The sequence below is a fragment of the Mercurialis annua genome, linkage group LG7, assembly GCF_937616625.2.
Source record: "Mercurialis annua linkage group LG7, ddMerAnnu1.2, whole genome shotgun sequence".
NCBI lineage: Eukaryota > Viridiplantae > Streptophyta > Magnoliopsida > Malpighiales > Euphorbiaceae > Mercurialis > Mercurialis annua.
In genome coordinates this window covers 7580315-7599550 of record NC_065576.1, presented here as the reverse complement: position 1 = coordinate 7599550, position 19236 = coordinate 7580315, and the positions used below count along the sequence as shown (strand labels likewise).

General features: G+C 34.1%; 1 protein-coding gene across 2 annotated transcripts; it reads right to left on the bottom strand.

The window, feature by feature from the left end:
* Positions 1–769: 769 nt before the first annotated feature.
* Positions 770–17745, bottom strand: LOC126654834 (kinesin-like protein KIN-14A). Of its 2 annotated transcripts, XM_050348826.2 has the most exons (23): positions 17267–17745; positions 14940–15063; positions 14508–14594; positions 14216–14386; positions 13952–14058; positions 13303–13434; positions 12961–13139; positions 11997–12158; positions 11607–11698; positions 10915–11066; positions 9660–9833; positions 9098–9244; positions 7495–7683; positions 7192–7263; positions 6155–6210; positions 5830–6049; positions 5072–5263; positions 4771–4962; positions 4037–4387; positions 3613–3711; positions 1917–2057; positions 1660–1818; positions 770–1509 (listed from the first exon to the last, which is right to left on the bottom strand). In XM_050348826.2, exons 1-23 carry the CDS (start codon positions 17498–17500, stop codon positions 1054–1056), a joined length of 3888 nt encoding a protein of 1295 aa, XP_050204783.1. In that variant the 5' UTR covers positions 17501–17745; the 3' UTR covers positions 770–1053. The 2 variants fall into 2 exon arrangements, with proteins under 2 accessions (XP_050204783.1, XP_050204784.1); XM_050348827.2 differs by lacking the exon at positions 17267–17745 and having other exon boundaries at positions 14508–14653; positions 14940–15028.
* Positions 17746–19236: the final 1491 nt, after the last annotated feature.

The window sequence follows — 19236 nt, the reverse complement described above, 5'->3', positions numbered from 1 at the left end:
ATTAATGTATTAAGCACTTAATTGTTTAAAAGCTGAAACACCTCTCTCTCCTTTTCCCTCTCAAATAAAAAACTCTAACCGTCAAGAGTTTTCTTTTTATTTTTCGCTTCGGCTGCCGTCAATGGTGTATTCTTGCCGTTGGCGTTAGCCATTCCTTTTCATATTACTTGATTTACATAGAATAAATAAATAACCTACTTTTTTCATCCTTTTTGTTTTATTAGTAAATTTATCAATGAGTCGCATCATATCATTATATATCGAATCAAAAATCCGAGATAAATTAAGACTTTTTCAAGACTGAAGATGAAATTGTTTAGAGATTATATTAATTTCTTTTGTTTTTTTGTTTTGATACTTTTTATTATGGTAATTGTCTTTTTTTTTTTTTGAAATTCTTGTTGTCCTTCATATATCGAAAGGTTTGTTTGTTATTTTTTTATAAAGTTTTGGTGAGTATTCTGTTAGACAGCAAAATAATGGATTCTTATGATAATAAAACAGTAATGTAATTTTGATTTTTATTTTGTAAGGCGATCAGCGAACAAGACTTTAATTCTTGTTCTATGTCAAGTTATTTGAAACGGTTATACCCTTTCTAAATTTTGTACACTTGTAATTGTTTGATATTAATGAAAGATTATTTTGATTGTCAAAAAAAAATCAAAATAGAACGGCTAATTCAATTTAATCGAATTTTTGCCCACCCATATGAATAGTTGTCACATTGCATATTCAGCTGAAATGATCAAAGTAAGATTTATGGCTCCAATGCAGGAATGAAAGACAATGATACAAATGAAAAAATTACAAGAATTTGGTAATGATATCGACACTATATTCAGAGCATACGTGTGATACAATACAATGTAAATCCACTACCAGCTTCAAATACAAATGTTTTCTTCGCCATCAATAAACTACAACACCAATTTCTATCAACACACAACAGCCAACCGCTCCGATCCTCCTTTCCGCCAAAATAAATAATAACAATTGTAAACTATCAACGGAGTCAAGCAACAAAACATTGCACAAGGCGCGCATTTATGTTCACGATCTCACATCTTTCAGCACTCCCCCTTTCTCAAGCTCGCCGACGAGGTCCCTTAATGATGGTACTTTCATGGCTAAAGTTCTGTACAGTCTAGAATACCGAGCTCTGGTGCCATCTGCAGTCCTTGCCAAGGCTAGCAAGCTTAGAGCCTCGGGAAGCTGAGAGAATATTTGCTTCATTTCCTCCAGACTCATGTTTTCCAGTACGGACGGTCTTGGAACAACTCTTACGATTTCACCTCCTTTAGGTTCCTGAACCATGGCGTCTGCTTTGATTACTAATTCAGAATTCGAGTTTGCTCCACATTTTATGATAAATGGCGTCGTAGAGCCTGTATTAAATTGCAATACGTTCCATTGTGCCACATCGGTTTCATTACTAGGCACCAAATCTGTAGATGGTTTTCTTGCATTTGCCAACTCATTTATGCGGTCATCTTCTTCAGGCGTTGACTGTAGAATTTTATAAGACACCGGAAAATTAGGCAAAGCAAAAATAAAGTGCATCTATTCCTTTCCACATTCTACCTAGTTTGTCCAGCAAATGAGAGACATATCTATGCACAACTTGTATGAGGAAAAAGATATATAGAAGAAAAGTACCTCGACAACATGACGAGCATCTGCAATTTGCCCCTGTGCACAGGGATGATCAATTTCAAGAAGGGAAGGCATCCGTTCCCCAAGTTCATCTAGAGCAGTAAGCAATGCTTTCTTCTTAGTTCTACTCAATGTGTTTACAGAGGATTGTCGCATTATATCCTGATCCAAAAATAATGAAATTATTCCCCTGTTATTTATACTGACCCAAACCGATGATAATACTAACAGGCATGATAGTGTTATAAAAGAAAAAACACCTTGACTTGCTTCAAAATGCTATCCAGAGAAATAAGAGATGCTAATCGCGCATCCTCAGCAGCAGTAGAAGGATTTTGGATTGGTGGACTGCCATCGTCCAACATAGACAAGGCTACATCACTTCTCATTTGTTGCAAAATCTAACAAGAAAAAGAATAGCGAATTAAGCCAAGATGGTATCTTTGAGAAAACAACATTGTCACAACACAAAATGCACATTCTATTAAAAGTCTCTCATCCAAGAATAGATGAAAAGGTAAAGAATCAGTTGCCCAATCACTCTCATAATCAGTGTTTTAAAAACCGGACCGGACCGGACGGTCCGACCGGTTGAACCGTTAACCGGAAGGCTATACGGTCCAAATCACCATAAGAAACCGGAAATCCGGTCAAACCGGATTAAACCGGATAAAACCGTCAGAACCGGTTGACAGATAACCAGATTGGACCGGTAGAACCGCCCGGTTCATTCAAATCAACCAAAAATATTTAAAAATCGAATTAAACCAAACCAAAATATTTTAGGTTAATTAAGTCTGGTTCGGTTTGTTTGAAAACCAACACAAACAACACGAGAAAGAGCATGTGAGTTAAAATGAACCACCATCTTCAAACAACAGATCTTCAAAAAATAAAATCAAATAATTTATTTACTACTGCCAAAAAAATTCTGCCGAACAAAGATCTATTCTTTTATATAAAAAAAATATACTTTAAAAGAAAATTCTATTCAAATAAATTTTAGATCTATAAAGTTTTAAATCTTAAAATTTGAAAGGTAAAAAGAATAAAAAGTGGAGAGGACAACTCCATCAACAAAATTAAAAAGAATTAAACCTTTGAGAAATAGTAAAGAAATTGGTAGAAATGGAATAAAATAAATGGGTAAAAGAAGAGGGTAGATTTTTGAGATGAGATAATGAGAAGTGCCATTATTTTCTGTCGAAAGTACAGTGGAAGTAGAGAACGGAGAAGATGCTTCTTTTTTTAATTTTGATAATAGAAAGGACATTTTGAAAGTTTAACTTTTCAATGGTCATTTTTTAGTTGAATATATAAAAGGAAACCCTAGTCTTTTCAGATTACTGGCATAATTATTAATATACGTTAGACAACAATATTCAAGTACTCGGCCACCGGTTCGGTTTTTAAAACACTGCTCATAATATAGAAGGCACGGTAATTCTCAACTAATGGTTTTGAAATTCACTGGGAGGGATTTGGTCCAGTATGTCCAGCACTTTTGGCAATTACAAGTTATAGCTTATAACACTCAAATTAATAACCAAAAGACAAGGAAGTGGGTGAGGAGTGTGTGGTATATTCCAAATAGAAAATGACAATTGGATCATCATAATTGTACCTCTAATGTCCAAGACGTAAGGAACTAATCATTCACTGCTTTGTTAAAGAAATGTTCTATTACCAAATATCTATCGCAAGTAAGATGAAGCAAAATGTCTGGAACAAATAAAATTTCCTCATCAATGACGATTAAATTGTTTTGTTTATTAATTTTGCTTTCATGACATCTTTTCCATTATGTTTGATGTTAAAAACTTTAGTTCCTCCAATACATTCTAAATACAAGATGATCTAGAAGAGAAATAGCAGTTGAAACAATCAGCAAACTTAAATAAAAATAACCACTTAATATTTACATACTACATGAATGCTGGTTTAATGAAATTTTACCTTTCTTCTCTTGTGATCAACGGATTCAAGAGCTGAACGCAGCTTTCCTACTTGAGTAGCATCTTCTGCCTCCTCAGTTGCTAAAGTGCCAGCAATGTCCTGATTTTAAATTTATGAAACATTGGAAAGCATACAAAAGTGATGAGTCATAAACACATCCTTGAAACATCACAAACTAAAATGCTTCTTTTTTGAGAAAAATTATATAAGATGCTTTGAAAGATGAAAAGAAAAACCATATGCCTATTCTCATTGATTATACTCGATCAGCAAATAGACTATTTATTGTTTGGGCATAGGTATGTATCAGCTACCATTTAAAGAAAATGGCACTGACTATATAAGATACTATTGAAACATTCTGGAATCCGGATCATTCTACACAGCCGCCTAAAAATATGTCCCCACCAACAAAGAGGTATACCTTTAAGTGTTGCAATTGGGAAGTATAGACCCGCTTTGCATACTCGGAAAGAAGTTGGCCAAGAGCATCAGTGCTGGGGGGCATTGCAGCACCAAGTCCAGCCATCCAGCCATCCATAATTGCAGTTGAAAGGAGTTCTAACTGGCCAGTATTTCCTCCTGAAGCGTCATCTCCCGATACAGATAGAAACTCAAAATTTTCTGCAAGCCAGGACCTAATTTGCCGCTGCAGCTCACCGGCTGGAGTATGAACAAAGAGAGCAGCAAGAGCCTTATTTCCTATCGCAAAACCTTTTGCTTCTTCCTGTATTTCTCTTAATTTTCCGCCAGTGACCTGTTGCCTCCACATATCCTGGGGGAATGAAAATAGTTTTCTTAGAATTCAGTGCAGGAACCTCTTGCAAAAGATGGTTGAACCCGGAATTGAAGAGGGGAGAATATACATGACATCAAAAGCATCATTAAGTGACTCCAAAATTTCATGATAATGCCATGAGACGAGAAAAACTAGCATGCGCCTAAACCAAATGCTTGCTGCCCAAACAAATTCAAAAACAAAACTATTTCTGCCCAAATAGGTTGGGATGGGTTCAATTGGCCCTCGCATCTGCCTTTTATCCCCAGTACAAATGCTATACACCCAGAGAAGGCAGGCACATCATTATTTTCATCTAAAAAATGGTAAAGCAACTGAAAACAGCATATATAAGTATAATATAATATGAGAGCAGCTACCTGATCAATTCCTCGCATTCTCAAAACAACTGATGATAACTTGGACTTCTTTTCTGGCTTTATATTCACTTTGAATCCATGAATATGTTCGTCTCCATAGCGCACAGGAGATCTTCCAGGACTGTTACTTCTGCTGGAACTTCTACTTCGTCCGGTATTAGTCCTTTCTAGAAAGCACTCAACAGGAGAAACCTACAAATACAGCAAGTAACATAGGCATACAAAGTGATCTCAGTGAAGATGCAGGTGACATAAGATAAAATCAAGAAGAGAAGCATATAAAAGCCAGCACCTACTTTACCTTGATCGATTGCAATTCTGGGGACCTTGCAAGTAAAGATCGTATATACAAAATTCTAACCCGGGAAACAAGCATAGTATCCATCACTCTTTTAGGCTCCATTTTACGGATAAAAGAGAATACAGCGTCTCTAATTTCAGCAAGTATTTCATGCTCTCTCGAAGCACCTGCTTTAATGACTGCTGCAAGGACCTGCAATGACAGCCATAAAAATCAGAAAAGAAGTAATTTATGTTACCAGCAGAAGTGAGACTCTCCGGTGTATAACTTCCATGCAGAAAGAAAGAACATAAATTGCATTTTTTCAATCATCGTGCCCCATCATAGTTAATCCCAAGTAGCAATACAGGCAAAATAGGCAGAAAAAAGAATATCCAATCTATTGACCCTCCCCAGCCAGTTGTAACATAGAGGGATAATTAACAGACATAAAAGCATCAGTGCGACAAAACGAAGGAACAAACAGATTACCAATAAATAACAAAATTTCCACAACTGAAACATTTGGACAATTATTTGATTGGAAAAATTGACCAAGATGAAGAATTGTGAATGTAAAACTTTAACCTATATGGTTATAGAAACATCAGTATAAATTTAATTTCCCTATGGACTTTTCTATAAGAAAGTAAAATATCCTTTTATTCAACCCACATGGATGTTACACCATAAGATCAATAAAATTGTTTTCAGAACCAGATCATAAAGAGGCTGTAAAGTTTTTAAGTAGACTGAATCATAGAACAATAAAAGGATACCAGCATCAAAAGCTTGTTTGCTCCATCTGAAATGGCCGCAAGGCTGTCATATTGGTCAGGATCAAAGTCGTTAAGGGCAGCTGTAAGATACTCTCCTGCTGGTGTAGATTTAACATTCTCAGGACCTGATTTAACTAAAGCAACTGTGCCATCTGTCTTATCTGCAACCTGCAGCGAGGAAACTACATCCAGAGAGCGTCCTTTATTGTTGTTATCATTCCTGTTATAGAAGAAATAATATATGATATCAATCTATATACAAGGCTATGAAGAAGATAAACAACCAGAACAACCATAAGTGCTTTAACTTGTGAAAGAATAATACCTTGTCATGTCCCGAGTCTGAATATTTACTGTTCCTTTGGGTAATGGACTTGACACCTGAGAGAGAACATAAAAGTTCAAATTTAGACACAATTGTTAGATCAACCTTTGAAGAAGAATCACCAAAGTATATGGGTATACAAGGCATACTAGCAACTGAAGAATATAAACAAAGCTCAGAACAAGTACAGAAGCACAATAACCATTATGTTAACAGCCGTATAAACATTCTACATTGAGAACCAGTTATGTTAACACCAGAGAAAAGAGAAAAATAGTTATCCCGTCTGCACAAAGATATATTTTCAGCTAATCAGAATAATACGTGTTGGATAATGATAAGGAAGAGAAGAATTTATGAAAAAGAAAAATGAGATTCAGAAAAAGAGAACCAAATGAGATGTATGTAATATATACACTTAAAATTAAGATACGAATAATTGAATGATTTTGAAACTGGAGTTACATGAATGATGCGGTTGGTGTCATAAAGCATTGTCATTGTCAAGTTCTTTGATCCTAACCCATGAATATATCATATTTGTAAACTTATCGACTCAAAAGTTTAAACTGTTAGGTGAGGCTTCAACTTTTATCTCTAACACAATACTCACACGCAAATGTCCACTTGCCTTGAAACATGAACAAGAACATGTCCACCTTATCTTGAGCTCATATATTAAATTAACCAAATGAGAGTTGCCAAGGATCGAACTCTAGACTTTTTTTTATTATAAACACTCCAAGAACTTAAACTATTAGGTAAGAGTCCAACTATAGTTTTATTATTCTCACAAAAGTAAAAAATAAAGTGAAAAAACTTGAAATTCTGGTGATTCACTCACAATAATGTAATAAGTGGCTAAGAACCAAGAAAACTAATGGTTCCATTCCAACAAAAGAACAAAGAGGAAATTTCGAAGCAGGCAGATGTTGAACCGCCAAAGCACAAATATATACATGCATACTGATAAAACAAAAAAAGAACATATACTCACAACGTATTGTTGTAGAAACATGAAAACAAAAAAAGAATACCTGCGGAGATGCAGCTAAAGATGCTTTCTCTGTCAATCTATCAAATAATTTTTCATTTTCTTCATGTAATCTCTGCAATGTCAAGATAATAGTCCAGTAAGAAGTAAAGTAGATGTAGGAAGGAAGTCTACAAAGGACTATATACCATTCATTTAGCAGAAATAATTCAGGCATGTTTATGCGAATGCACCTTGGAGCTTCCACTGTCATGTAGCTCAAGGGTTATGCAATGACTTGCAGATTTCAGCTATGTTATTAATAATCTTATAGCAACCCTAAATGAAGGTTTGCAGAGTTACAGACCTCAATAAGTGCATCACGTTTTTTGAGTTCTTCTTCAAGTTTTTTTGTTACAGCAGAAGAATCGATGTCATCAGCAGTTTCCTTGGGAATTGAAGAAATTCCAGGACTTGCTTCCGAGCCAATTGCTGACCTAGCATCATTGGAACGAAGAGCTTCATTGAGCTGTGACTCCATACTCTTAATTTTGGCCTACATCAAAGAGTGAGTTTAAAGCATCATGATGAGGTAGAAGTAGAACAGGTCTTACCAAGAAAAAGAGAAACAACAGTCAGACATATTAATTTACAATCAGCACTTTAACAAAGCTCTGAATTAACTAAAATAGGAAAAGGAAAATAATTAAAAAAAAGCAAGCCAGGTTTATTGCGCAGTATTTTTCGTCATCACTCAACATATTAAAGTTACTCTAGGGATAAGAAGTCGATATTTGTTGGAGCATAAAGGAGGATAAGGCAAGGTTGCTAAATCACAAGCAAACTTGTACAGCTTACACATCAAAATTCAACAGATATAAAGTGTACACAAACTCTTTTAATAAAATATATACAGGCCAACTAATTTAAGTTTAGTTATAAGAAGGTTCATTGTCTACATCTCAAGGGTCTAGTTTTACAACTTCAGATAAATTAATGGACTTCTAGAGCCTAAAAGGAACAGAACCCTTAAACTAAACTAATGATAGTTAACTGCAACGAGTTAGAATAAATCAATAAAAACAATTCATTGTAGTTTAAATACTAGTCCTAAGTAAATGAATAATAATACTTGGATGACTTGTCGAATTGGTTATATTTCTAAGTTATACAAAGAACTCTTGAACGTCCGCAATATTTCTCCGCTCATTTTTTTTATCATATCTGTGTATTAAATGACCATGCATTACATTGAATGTTAGACTTCAGAAAGTTAATTAAAAACTCTAGTAAAGCACTTACTGTTTGTCAATTAAACCTACACAATCTGTTGTATTTTGCAATCAGCAATGTGTGACTGGGGCTGTAGTTGGGTCCTAGAGATCTTCCTTACTTATTCCCAATATTCTAGCTAATTGTTTTCTTCTTTTGAGAATCCATAAATCCTAGCTCATTTAGTCATTTCTATGATTACAGATACAAGTACGATAGAAAAACAGTTTCACAGTTTAATAATTCTCCAATATAATTATCAAGCCTTATTCGTCACTTTTAAATCTCAACATTTTGTAGAATGTGGATTCTTTGTAAGAGTTAATGAATCTTTTAATAAGAAATACAGGCGAACTATTAAAGAAAGTCAGTTTAATATTTATAATATTGATTGGTTGAAGTTTTTGTTTGAAGGTGTAAGTACATAATAAAATTAAGCCATTTTGCTTAAAATTGTAATACTAATGCCACCTGAACAAGCTAAAACACTGATGATTAAAGTCCTGAAGCGAGCTGGAAACATGCTCGCATATAGCATATTAAATAGCAATTCAGAGCTTGATCAAGAACCATATATTATCCTCACAGATTTAATCTTACATTAATCAATTTTCAATCTAAGTGGAAGAAATTCTAGAATCATTCTTATTGAAATGTAGTAATAAGAATACCATGAGATGCATTAATACAGCACCAACCTGCAATGTCTGAATTGTGGAATCTCGCTGTTGCATCTGTATTTTTTGCTCCTGTTCCATTTGTAATAATTGTGCAACTTGATTTCTCAGCTGAGTATTTTGTTCCTTCTCAATTTTATGCTTGTCTGCAAGCATAATATTCTCAGACTGCATCAATAAAAAAGAATTAATGAAACAACTCAGTGTCATGTTTAATGGAAGTAGCAATCAAGTACTTGTAAAGCAGGAAATTTCAATGTAGGGCCGTGAGGAGACAAGCGGGGAGGAAGAAAGATGTGGAGCTTTTCTAATGCAACACGAATTAATATAACCATTTATAACTACAGAAACAAAAAATAATTTGAAGTACAGAAACATCGTTCAACCTTACAGAAACATAAGAAGATAATTTCTAAGCTCCACACCGCTACATTCAATAGAAGTCTTACATATATAAAAGAAATATTAAGCAATATACAACAATGACACAATTCCAAGAAATCATGAAAAGAAAAGGAACTAAAATGCTAAGATAAAATATTCATCAGACACTAGAAAATTCCAAAGTCATCAAGTAGCAAACCTTTAAATCTGATTGCAAGGTAAAGGAAACTTTCCACGCCTTCTGAACTTCGTTGTAGAGTAGCACACACTGATCATTAGCCTCTTTAAGAGTTTGCTTTAGTCCCAAACACTCTTGTTTCACATCCTGGATTTCCTTTTCCTTTTCATACAACTCTTTCCTTGCATCATTTGCCTGTAGGAACAATCACAAAACAAGATTAGTATCTTCCACAGTAGTGCTAAATAAATTCATGATGTTTAAGCAATGAGAATTCTTAGATTATGGCACGCTTGATGAGAAAATGTAATATTTCCAGCAGAATGTTCAAAACTACAAATAAACAAGTCTACTTATTTACTAATGCGGGCACATAAGGTGATTTGGTCCTTTAAATTTTTGAGAATTTCTAAACCGAGTTCTTATGTTCATATCTCATTTGTTCTTCTCGCAACCATTCTTTTCGCTCGACCAATCAAATCTTTTCTATTATTCAATGAATTTCCAAAAGTTGTAATCTTTTCTCAAGGCACCGGGTTTTCTTTGGTTTGAGAGAAGTTTTTGATTGGTTTCTATTCTCCAAAAGAGGAATACGACTGGTGCATAGCATAATAGAAGGCCTTCTAGATTAGTGTGTTCTGCATTATAGTGGTATGGGGAAAATCTCCTTTTCTAATAATTTTGAAGCATCAAGTTTTGAAGACTTTATTCACTTATTACAAGGATGGTTTGGTAACAGAGATGGCAAAGTTTTCTAAAATTCCTCCTTTTTTCTAAACTATGGAATATGAATAGATGAGAATTTTCAATCGGAATTTGTCTTTCAATTTGCTGTGGGACAACGTAATTTTTCAGCTTTACAGTCTTATGCTGCAGCACCTCTCAATGGAGCATCTAACAATGTTGCTTAACTTGATTGGACGGATTTTTTTTCTCTTCTTTCTAAATGAGGATTGGACGGATTACTGTTTCAGTTTTTGGCTTTATGTTTTTGCCTGTATATCAATTCTAAAGGGAGGCTCTTATCCTCCGAAGTCCAAATATTAAACACCTTTCTTACAATAGCTTTTTTCCTCATCAAACAAGGACACATAAACCCAACCATTCAAGGCTCAAACTGTGGTCTCCGCCTTTTTTCTTTCACTGTTACTATCCTTTTTCCTCTGCAAAAAACATAGCTCTCTTTTTTCTCTACTTATCACATATATGAAACCCTCTAACGCCAACTAATTAGCCATGATGAGGAATTACCACTGAATTTAAAACAAGAAATTACCACATCTCTCCATTTCTTAATTGTATCACGGTTTCCCAAGCTTAACATAGCATTTCGAGCTCTGGCACAGAAATTGAGGGATGATAATGTCTCAGTCAGATTAGCTGCATTTGGACATACATTGAGTATCATCAAAGTTTTTGAGCTTCCACCTGCAAGAGAAAAGAAGTACAAGAATTAGTAGCAGTTCCTAATTAATTAAATAAACAAAAAGAGAAAGCAACACTAGGACAAGCAGTGAACTCAATCCCCAATTGAAAGAGAAGTAGAAGAGAATTCTTCGCTGGCAGATAATATCTAATACTGACAGCAACTCTTATCGATGCATGAAACATAGAAAAGAACAGAAAGACAGTATATTATGATCATTGAGCCTAGACATGATATTGAACATCAAAGTGTGATGTTCTCACTGGAAACCCAACAAATTAAGGCAGCATCTCTTTTGTTGTCATAACTGTTGTCATTAGAAGATCTCATAATAATCTAAAACCAAATCAGAAGACATATTATCCTACTACCATGTAGCCCATTATACTGCTAACCTAAGTGGAAGCTATAAACCTAATAACAGATAGACTAAAGAAAATCATTGTTTATTCAGTTCCAAAAGGGAAGGTCACTTCATTGCAATTAAATTATGACAGACAAAGTGGCCAAGAATTTCATTCATTATACAGAAAGTCCAATACCTATGGAGTCTGCGAGTAGTTTTGTGAGCATTGAATTTTCATAAGGAACATCATCTTTCCTTGAAGTTAAAGCAGACAGAACATCCCCCAACCTACAAACAAATACATGATGCATTAAGACCAATTAATGGAGTGATACAATGAAACTCAGGTCCCACATGGATAAATCTCAACTACTATAAAATAGAAAAGAAGTGGACAACAAAAAAGAAGAATTTTAGAGAAAAGAGAGTGCCTATCAAGAGTGCAAATTTGATTTTATTTCCAGAAAACAAAAAGGAATACAAAGGCATTTCAGCATCAACAGCCTTTTAGTCTAAAAGCCTCTCAATGTGACAGCAGTGACACCACAAAATTTCTTGATTAAACATTTAAGTGCCAGCAACATACGCTGAAAGTGATTTCATCACATGCAGCAAGTCGGTCACGCGCTCCCCACTTTCATCTTCTGTGATCAAGCCTTCAGTTCCAGCCAGATCAACAAGAGAAAGCTTGCTGTACAAGTTTTCTCCACTGATCAAATTGTTATAGCGTACGTGTATTGTAATGATCCTGAAAAGTACAAGACAAGTAATGTACAAAATTAACAGGAGATAGCCATAACATTCATGGAAGAAACATCAATACATAGTTGTCAGGTGGAGAACGAAAACCTTATTTGCAAATTGTGAACAAATTGAATAGTAAGATTCATCAAATAAAATAAGTGTAATTTATAAACATGTGAAATAAATAAAATACGTTAATAAATGAGATGCTAGGATACTTTTAGAGGGCCATATGAAAACAAATCGCCTATAAATTTAAGGACTGTTAAGATTAAGTACTCTTCATGATTTTGTTCTTCTATGATATAATTTAACATAAGAGCAAACACTATTTGTGTCTATTGTCTAAGCTATGAGAAAACTGTAAACCTATTTGTGGAGGTATTCATAATTAATTAATTGGATATATTATGAAGTCCTATTTTTTAGATTACAGCTTATGATTTTCTATTTAAGATTTGATCACAGGGAGCCTATTCATCATAAATGCAACACATAATAAAGTTTGATTTTCATCTTTCACAAAGGAGAATGGATCGTTTCAGATAATTGACTACATTGATAAGCATAGCCATTTATGTAATTAAGTTCAAGACTTGCATTTACTCAATTACTTTTGAAGATCTTCACAATCTAATCATGTTGTTCTTCTAAGGGGGCATTAAAGGATTTCTTTCTGGATAGTAGAGACTGGAGAAGCTTATAAATTCTTCATTATGGTTGACTATGTAAACACAAAAGTAAGGAGCGTCAAATGAGAGTGAGAAAGAGAGAGCTTTGGCATGTAAAAAAAACATAGGCCATACAAATGAGAAACATTGAACTTTGATACATTGCTTCCCCGGGCCAGTAATGCAGCTTTCAAGACTTTAGAGAAATCTAAAGGGTTATCAACTTTTTCTTGCACAAGCTCAATAAAAGGCTCTGTTGAACCCATGCGAATCTTCTGCAGAGAGCTCTCCAACTCTGCTAGCAAATCCCTTATCTAAAAAGAGCATGAACAATCCCAAGATTAGAACAACAGACAGCATGTTAACATTATACTTTAATTGAAACCTCAATCCAAAATAGGATCTCACAAGCTAAATCTAGAAACTCAACTATAAAATATTAGACAAATGAAGTCTAGAGATAGATCAATGCATGACCTGTTCATTGTAAAGCTCAAATACAGTAACAGAGAAAGTGAATCGAGAAGTAGAAGTCGAATCAGAGTTGGCTAAGTCAAACAATTCCTCAAAACATCGAGCATATAGACCACGATCATGGCTAGATCCTTCCTGAAGAAGAAAGTAAAAGAGAAAGATGATGTCAGATTAATGTACAATACTTACTAAAGTCCTGTAAAACTCCAAAGAGTTATTAAGAAAACAAATTCCACAGAAACTCAACAAAACCAAAAGGAAGTAAAACATTATCACTACTCATTCTGTCCCCTACAAAATCATCCAGATGATTTCTAAAAACAGAGCACAGAAAAGGTTCATCCTCACAAAGAAAAGCCTGAGCAGAGTATGTATACATCACCAACAAATCATTACCCGTATTAGTTTCCCCAAGACTACGTCTATGTATAATGTCAAAGCAAGAACTTTTGCATCTGTAAGGTAATTATGATCAAGTATTTCACATTTACAGAACCTGCAAGGCTAATGTACACAAGGACACACTCTTATGCATGTTCGTGCATAAAAGAAACAGATAATCACACATAAATATGAGGATGTGTTCTTGTATATTGAATGCAAGTTCAATACATAAAATTAAAGATCTGGAGAAAACGAGAGATGGAGCAACCATAGTGTGCGTCTTTCCAGAGCGTGTTTGTCCATAAGCAAATATCGAAACATTGTATCCATCCAAAGCTGATTGAACAAATGGTTGAACATCACTAAACAATTCGCCTGCATCACAAACATCAAAACCAAAACATTTAAGAAAGGTGATGTGGCACAAAACTGAAGGTTGAGTCCAGAAAGTTCATTTTCTAAGGGCCATTTAATTAATAAGAGAAAAATTAAAACATTCGAATAGAATAAGCAATTATGTATAAATCAAAACCTTGTCCAACATGGGGTCCATACACTCTGTCAAATTCAAAATCTTTTTTGGGGTTGGCAATGGTATCATCACCAGTACTGACGCGAATAATGCAATCATCAGGAAATTCAATGATGGAAGGACCTTCATCTTCAAATAATGGTCTTGCACGACAGAAAACCTTTATATTTCCTGAAATTGAATTTTTAGATTGAACAAAAAAAATTATAAATTCAGAAAACAAGTTGTATATTTAAATGTCTATGCATTAGAGAGAGATCAGAAAGCATAATTGTACAGATTAGTACAGTACCTTTGGCAGTCAGTAAGTTGTTAAACAGCCTTTTCTTCTCATTTATCAAAGGGGATATTCTAGCCTCAGTTTCAAGGGCAGCTTGATCTGACATTTATATTTAGATAAAGTTCAAATCCATCAACAGAACCCACCAACAACAAAACCTTGAGAAAAAAGAAGCAAAGATGGTGTGACAGTGTGAAACACATAAGATGCGACATATTTTTTCCACAAATTTACTATTTCAAGGGTTAATCATGTCCACAGCACACTTTTATAAGCATGTAATATCAACTTTAAATATCAAAGGTTACTTTAAAAATATGAAAATAATCTGACAATCCATATCTAATGTTAAATCCCCAAGCAGAAAACTACCATCATCCATAACAGGAAGGTTATCCTCTAAAAGCATTTAGGAGAGGTCAGAAAGAGAACTCAGTTCCTTACCTAGCTTGCGAGTTTTCTCAGCAAGAACACCTAAATAACGTGTAACTCGATCAAGTTTTGCATTAGAATATTCCTGTAGATCGCTTGCTTCTTGCCTCAATTCCAAGTAATCTTCTTTTGCAAGCTGTTCAGAAAATGTAACGCTTATTATCGAGTATGAGCATTCGCTATGCATTATAGGGCAGAATAAAAGTACAAAAGAAGGAAAATTATTCACAGCACATTTATTCCACAAACCAAAAGAAAACAGCCATCAAAAAAGAAGTATCGCCTAAACAATTCATGAAAAATTTAGGCTATATTATGCTCTATCCAAAAGATTCGGTCATAATTACAAGCTAGGACAGCATTTTCCATAATTATAGCCCTCTCCATATTTTATTCCAATCATGTCACTATGTCCTATCTGACCATATTAGATGGTTGACACGTAAAAGTTCATAGAATTACTAAGCTGTCCTGAAAACCTTATGACATCTTTATGCCATTAGTGTTGGACTCCATATATTTGCAAAAAGGAAGGGGGGGGGGGGGGGAAGCACGTTTTTCGTTTTTCAGATGTTTGGCATGTGAAGGAGAAGTACTGACTAAAAATACTTTGCCAATCAGAAAAAACAAAAGAACAAAATTACTGCATTTCTAAGAACTCGTACAATGGAAAAAAGCAATACATACAATTTGTTTGAGATGACCACTCCATTATGCTTAATTCAAGTATGCTAAAACTAAGCACCAAAAGTGTTAGAATTCTCACAGGCCCAGATATTCTCATGGTTTTTAAACAAACATAAATTTTATGTACTCCTGACCTGACACAAAATCAAAATTTATAGCTGATTTTCAATGTCAGCCAAACAGCTGAATATATTTATTTGATTTTCCATTTGAAAATATGCAGGCCCTTCTTTCTATTATCATTATTTGATTTGCCATTTGAAAACATTATTTGATTTGCCATTTGAAAATTTTATTTGATCTGTAATGTTATTTGATTTGCCATTTATAAAATATGCAGGCCCTTTTTTCTATTATCAACCAATAACTATCATTTTATTATTATTGTTAAACTAGTTTTAGAAAGATAAAAGTTATTTATTTTTTAAATAATAAGATCATAAATATCTTAGGATCTATGTTCATTGCAACAATTTCTACTGATTAAAAATGGAAAAGGCCATAATGGAGAAAAGGAATAAGAAAAAAAAAAGATTTATGGTTGACAACTTTCCCATGAACCAAGTATATGCAAGAAAAGAAAAGGATTTCCCCTCACTTCCAAGCCCCCACATGTTTAGTGAATCAACCAAAACACTGTAAGAGAGAATCAGTAACTTCCTCCTTTTATGAACACTAAGAATACACCACCTTGGATACAAATGATATGCTTACAATTTTTTGTTCCCGCCAAAAAGATGTGAATAAATTGTTATCAAATATGTTGAACAATAACAAATATATCTTTCAGGTCCTAGCAACCATTTCTGCAACCACACATATTGTTCGCCTAAGAGCATCTCCAATAAACTATTTAAAAGAATCAAACTCTTTAAACTAGTAGTTAGAGTATGTTTGGCTCCCACATGTGGAGATTCAAACTTCACTCTCTATTCTTAATTTTCCATATCTCATTAATGATACTTCACTTCTCAAAATATATTGATTTTTCTTCTTTCTCAACATAAAAAATAAACTAAAAGAAAAAAACAATTTAATATTATTTAATGCCTATAAAATAATCAAAATTACAAAATTAAAGTCTGTCAAACTTAAATTCATATTTGCAGGTTTTATAATTAAGATGCTCTTTATTTAGTTAAAACTTGTCTGCATACAATCGTTCCGTAATAAGACTTTAAATGCCAAAAAAATTAAGGTGGCATCTCAACCAAATTCGATAGCAAAATAAAAGAAATAATGCAGAATGCAGGATTTTTTGCTTCAAACTCATTTTTTGTTAAGCATCAGCTTACATGAACTCACTTCAGCATTACATTTATCAAATATTACTAGCGCCTACCTATAAAGCCTACTCTTACAAACCCGCTTCAAATTCCAGAAGAAGAGCATAAAAAAACATCACATGCTGTTATTTTTTTACTTCTAAAATCATGCACATTTAGAAAATGTGGTAAATATTAGCACTTATAATACTAATTAGAATCGCATAGCAATCTTATCAACTCTATATAATATAGTTCACTGTCGCAGCAACTAAATCCAAAATTAGTACAGTAATTAAATAGCTGAAAAACTATCACAAACACTTAAACATTGTCACTTGAATTAAAAAACACTGAATGTAAACACATTACTTAAAATTAAATTACCTTAATCTTATCCTTTAATCGCGTAACTTTAGAAGCAACAGCTTGTTGTTTAGAGAGCTCAAAATTCTCTCGTTGTACAGAAACCGAAGAAGCATTAGAGATCGAGTACCTCCGACCAAGCGGAGAAGGAACAGCCACTCTCTGCTCCTCCAAATTCTCCGACGCCGCCGATGATGACTTCCTTGGCTCAAATCCACTCACCTCCCAGTTCCACCGGTTCCTCTGCTCCGCCATTTTCCGAAACCCTACACTTCCTAAAAATGGATGAAAAACAAACTTCAATGTGAAAATTAGTGCTTAGTTATCTTCATCGGAAATGAAGCTGTTTGGCATTACTGCTACTGCTATCATGATGTTAATGGTGGAGAATTGGAGAAGGTAAAATCCTGGAAAACGACACCGTTTCAGCTTGAGAAACACTAGTTTATTGTGCGTTTCTGATTTGGTTACGTTTCGCTCTCATTTTGTTTTGATAAGGGAAGGTGTGGTGATGCACGTGAGAGGTGTTCGCTCCCTCTCTTTTCAAAAATTAAATTTATCTTTTTTAAAAATAATTATTTGGTTTTAACTTTGCTTTGCTTTTGGTCTTTTGCTGAGTTGGCAAACGTGCTTTGATTGATTGGTAAGCAGGTACAGTCAGGGACCCACTCAAATTGAGGAGACACGTATAAATTTTTTAAATATTTTAATTCCTTGCTACTAGAGATGATCAAAATTTTGAACCGATCGATTTACCCGGTCCAACCGATGACTTTCTGCCGATTCTATTCAGTGATAAATTTGAATTCGACCGACTCGATTTGAGATTTACAATATTCATATTAACTAAATCGATCGAAGTAATTAAAAAATTATTTATTATTTTCTATAATTATTCTGTATATTGTTATCAGTTGAATAAACTGACCAAATTAATCAATTTATTCGGTAGGTTAGCTTTTAAATTTTTTAAATTTTTGATCGGTTTGGTTTTATTAATATTGCTTATTTGATCGATTCGACTATAATGGTATGTTTGTTTGGTTTTCGGTTTTGATTGTCGAGCCAGATAATTGTTCACTCATATTTATTATAAATCAAAAGTAAACAAATTGAATATGATAAATCTTCGTCCATAATTTTGTTTTATAAATTTTTCCCAATAATTCTATTATTACCAGTTAAACTTGTTGATGGGCATGAATACCCACTTGGCTATGTATGTTCGCCTTTCGCCGGGTTTGGACAATGTTTTCTAATTCCAAATGCATGTCGTTATGTGTTTATTTTTTATGCAAGCCTTGTATTATCCCTAAATTTTTACTGAATGTTGTTCTTTTTATTTTATTTATCTATGGTTTATTGCTTATACTTTTATTGCTTAAATGTTCCTAATTCGGTTCGTTCCGTTTTCGTTTTTCTTGGTATTGCCCTTAACTTTTTTTTATCTTGACAAAGGGGGAGAGATATTTGCATTTCTAAATTTTTTCATTTCACATCTCTCAAAAGTGCAAATTTTTACTAAAATGACTAAATTTTTAAGATCGTATTTATTTTATGCTTGCCTTAATTTATTTAAATTTCTTGTGCATAAAGTGAGGGGTGCCAAAGTTCATTTGAACTCCCACTAACTTAGCCATTTCCGTAAATTGATTGTCAAAATCAAAAAGGGGGAGATTGTTGGACCAAGTCCCATTTGAACCCTAATTTTGAGTTTGACAGTCAATTTAAAGAGCCTAATCATGTTTATTAGTGTGTACGAACATATGGAAACCATCCCGGGTTGAATCAGAGCTTTCTAGCGAGAATCGAAAAATTTAAATTTCGACTAGTTCCAGTAGCATATCGCGCCCGAGATCCCTTTTCCATCACGGGCGTGATACATCAATCTCGGCGTGATAGATACCATCATGGGCGCGATGAATGTGACCGTTGAAGGTCCAACAGCTCCTTATGAGCTCTCATACCAAAGGACGATACCTAGCTTGCAT

Excerpts from the sequence above, each read along its gene's own strand:
- LOC126654834 (XM_050348826.2), bottom strand. The coding sequence starts at position 17,500 with ATGGCGGAGCAGAGGAACCGGTGGAACTGGGAGGTGAGTGGATTTGAG. Across the intron at positions 6,211-7,191 it reads CTTTAGCTGCATCTCCGCAG|GTGTCAAGTCCATTACCCAA; the intron begins GTATTCTTTTTT and ends GTTCTCTCTCAG. Across the intron at positions 3,712-4,036 it reads CCCAATTGCAACACTTAAAG|GACATTGCTGGCACTTTAGC; the intron begins GTATACCTCTTT and ends ATTTAAAATCAG.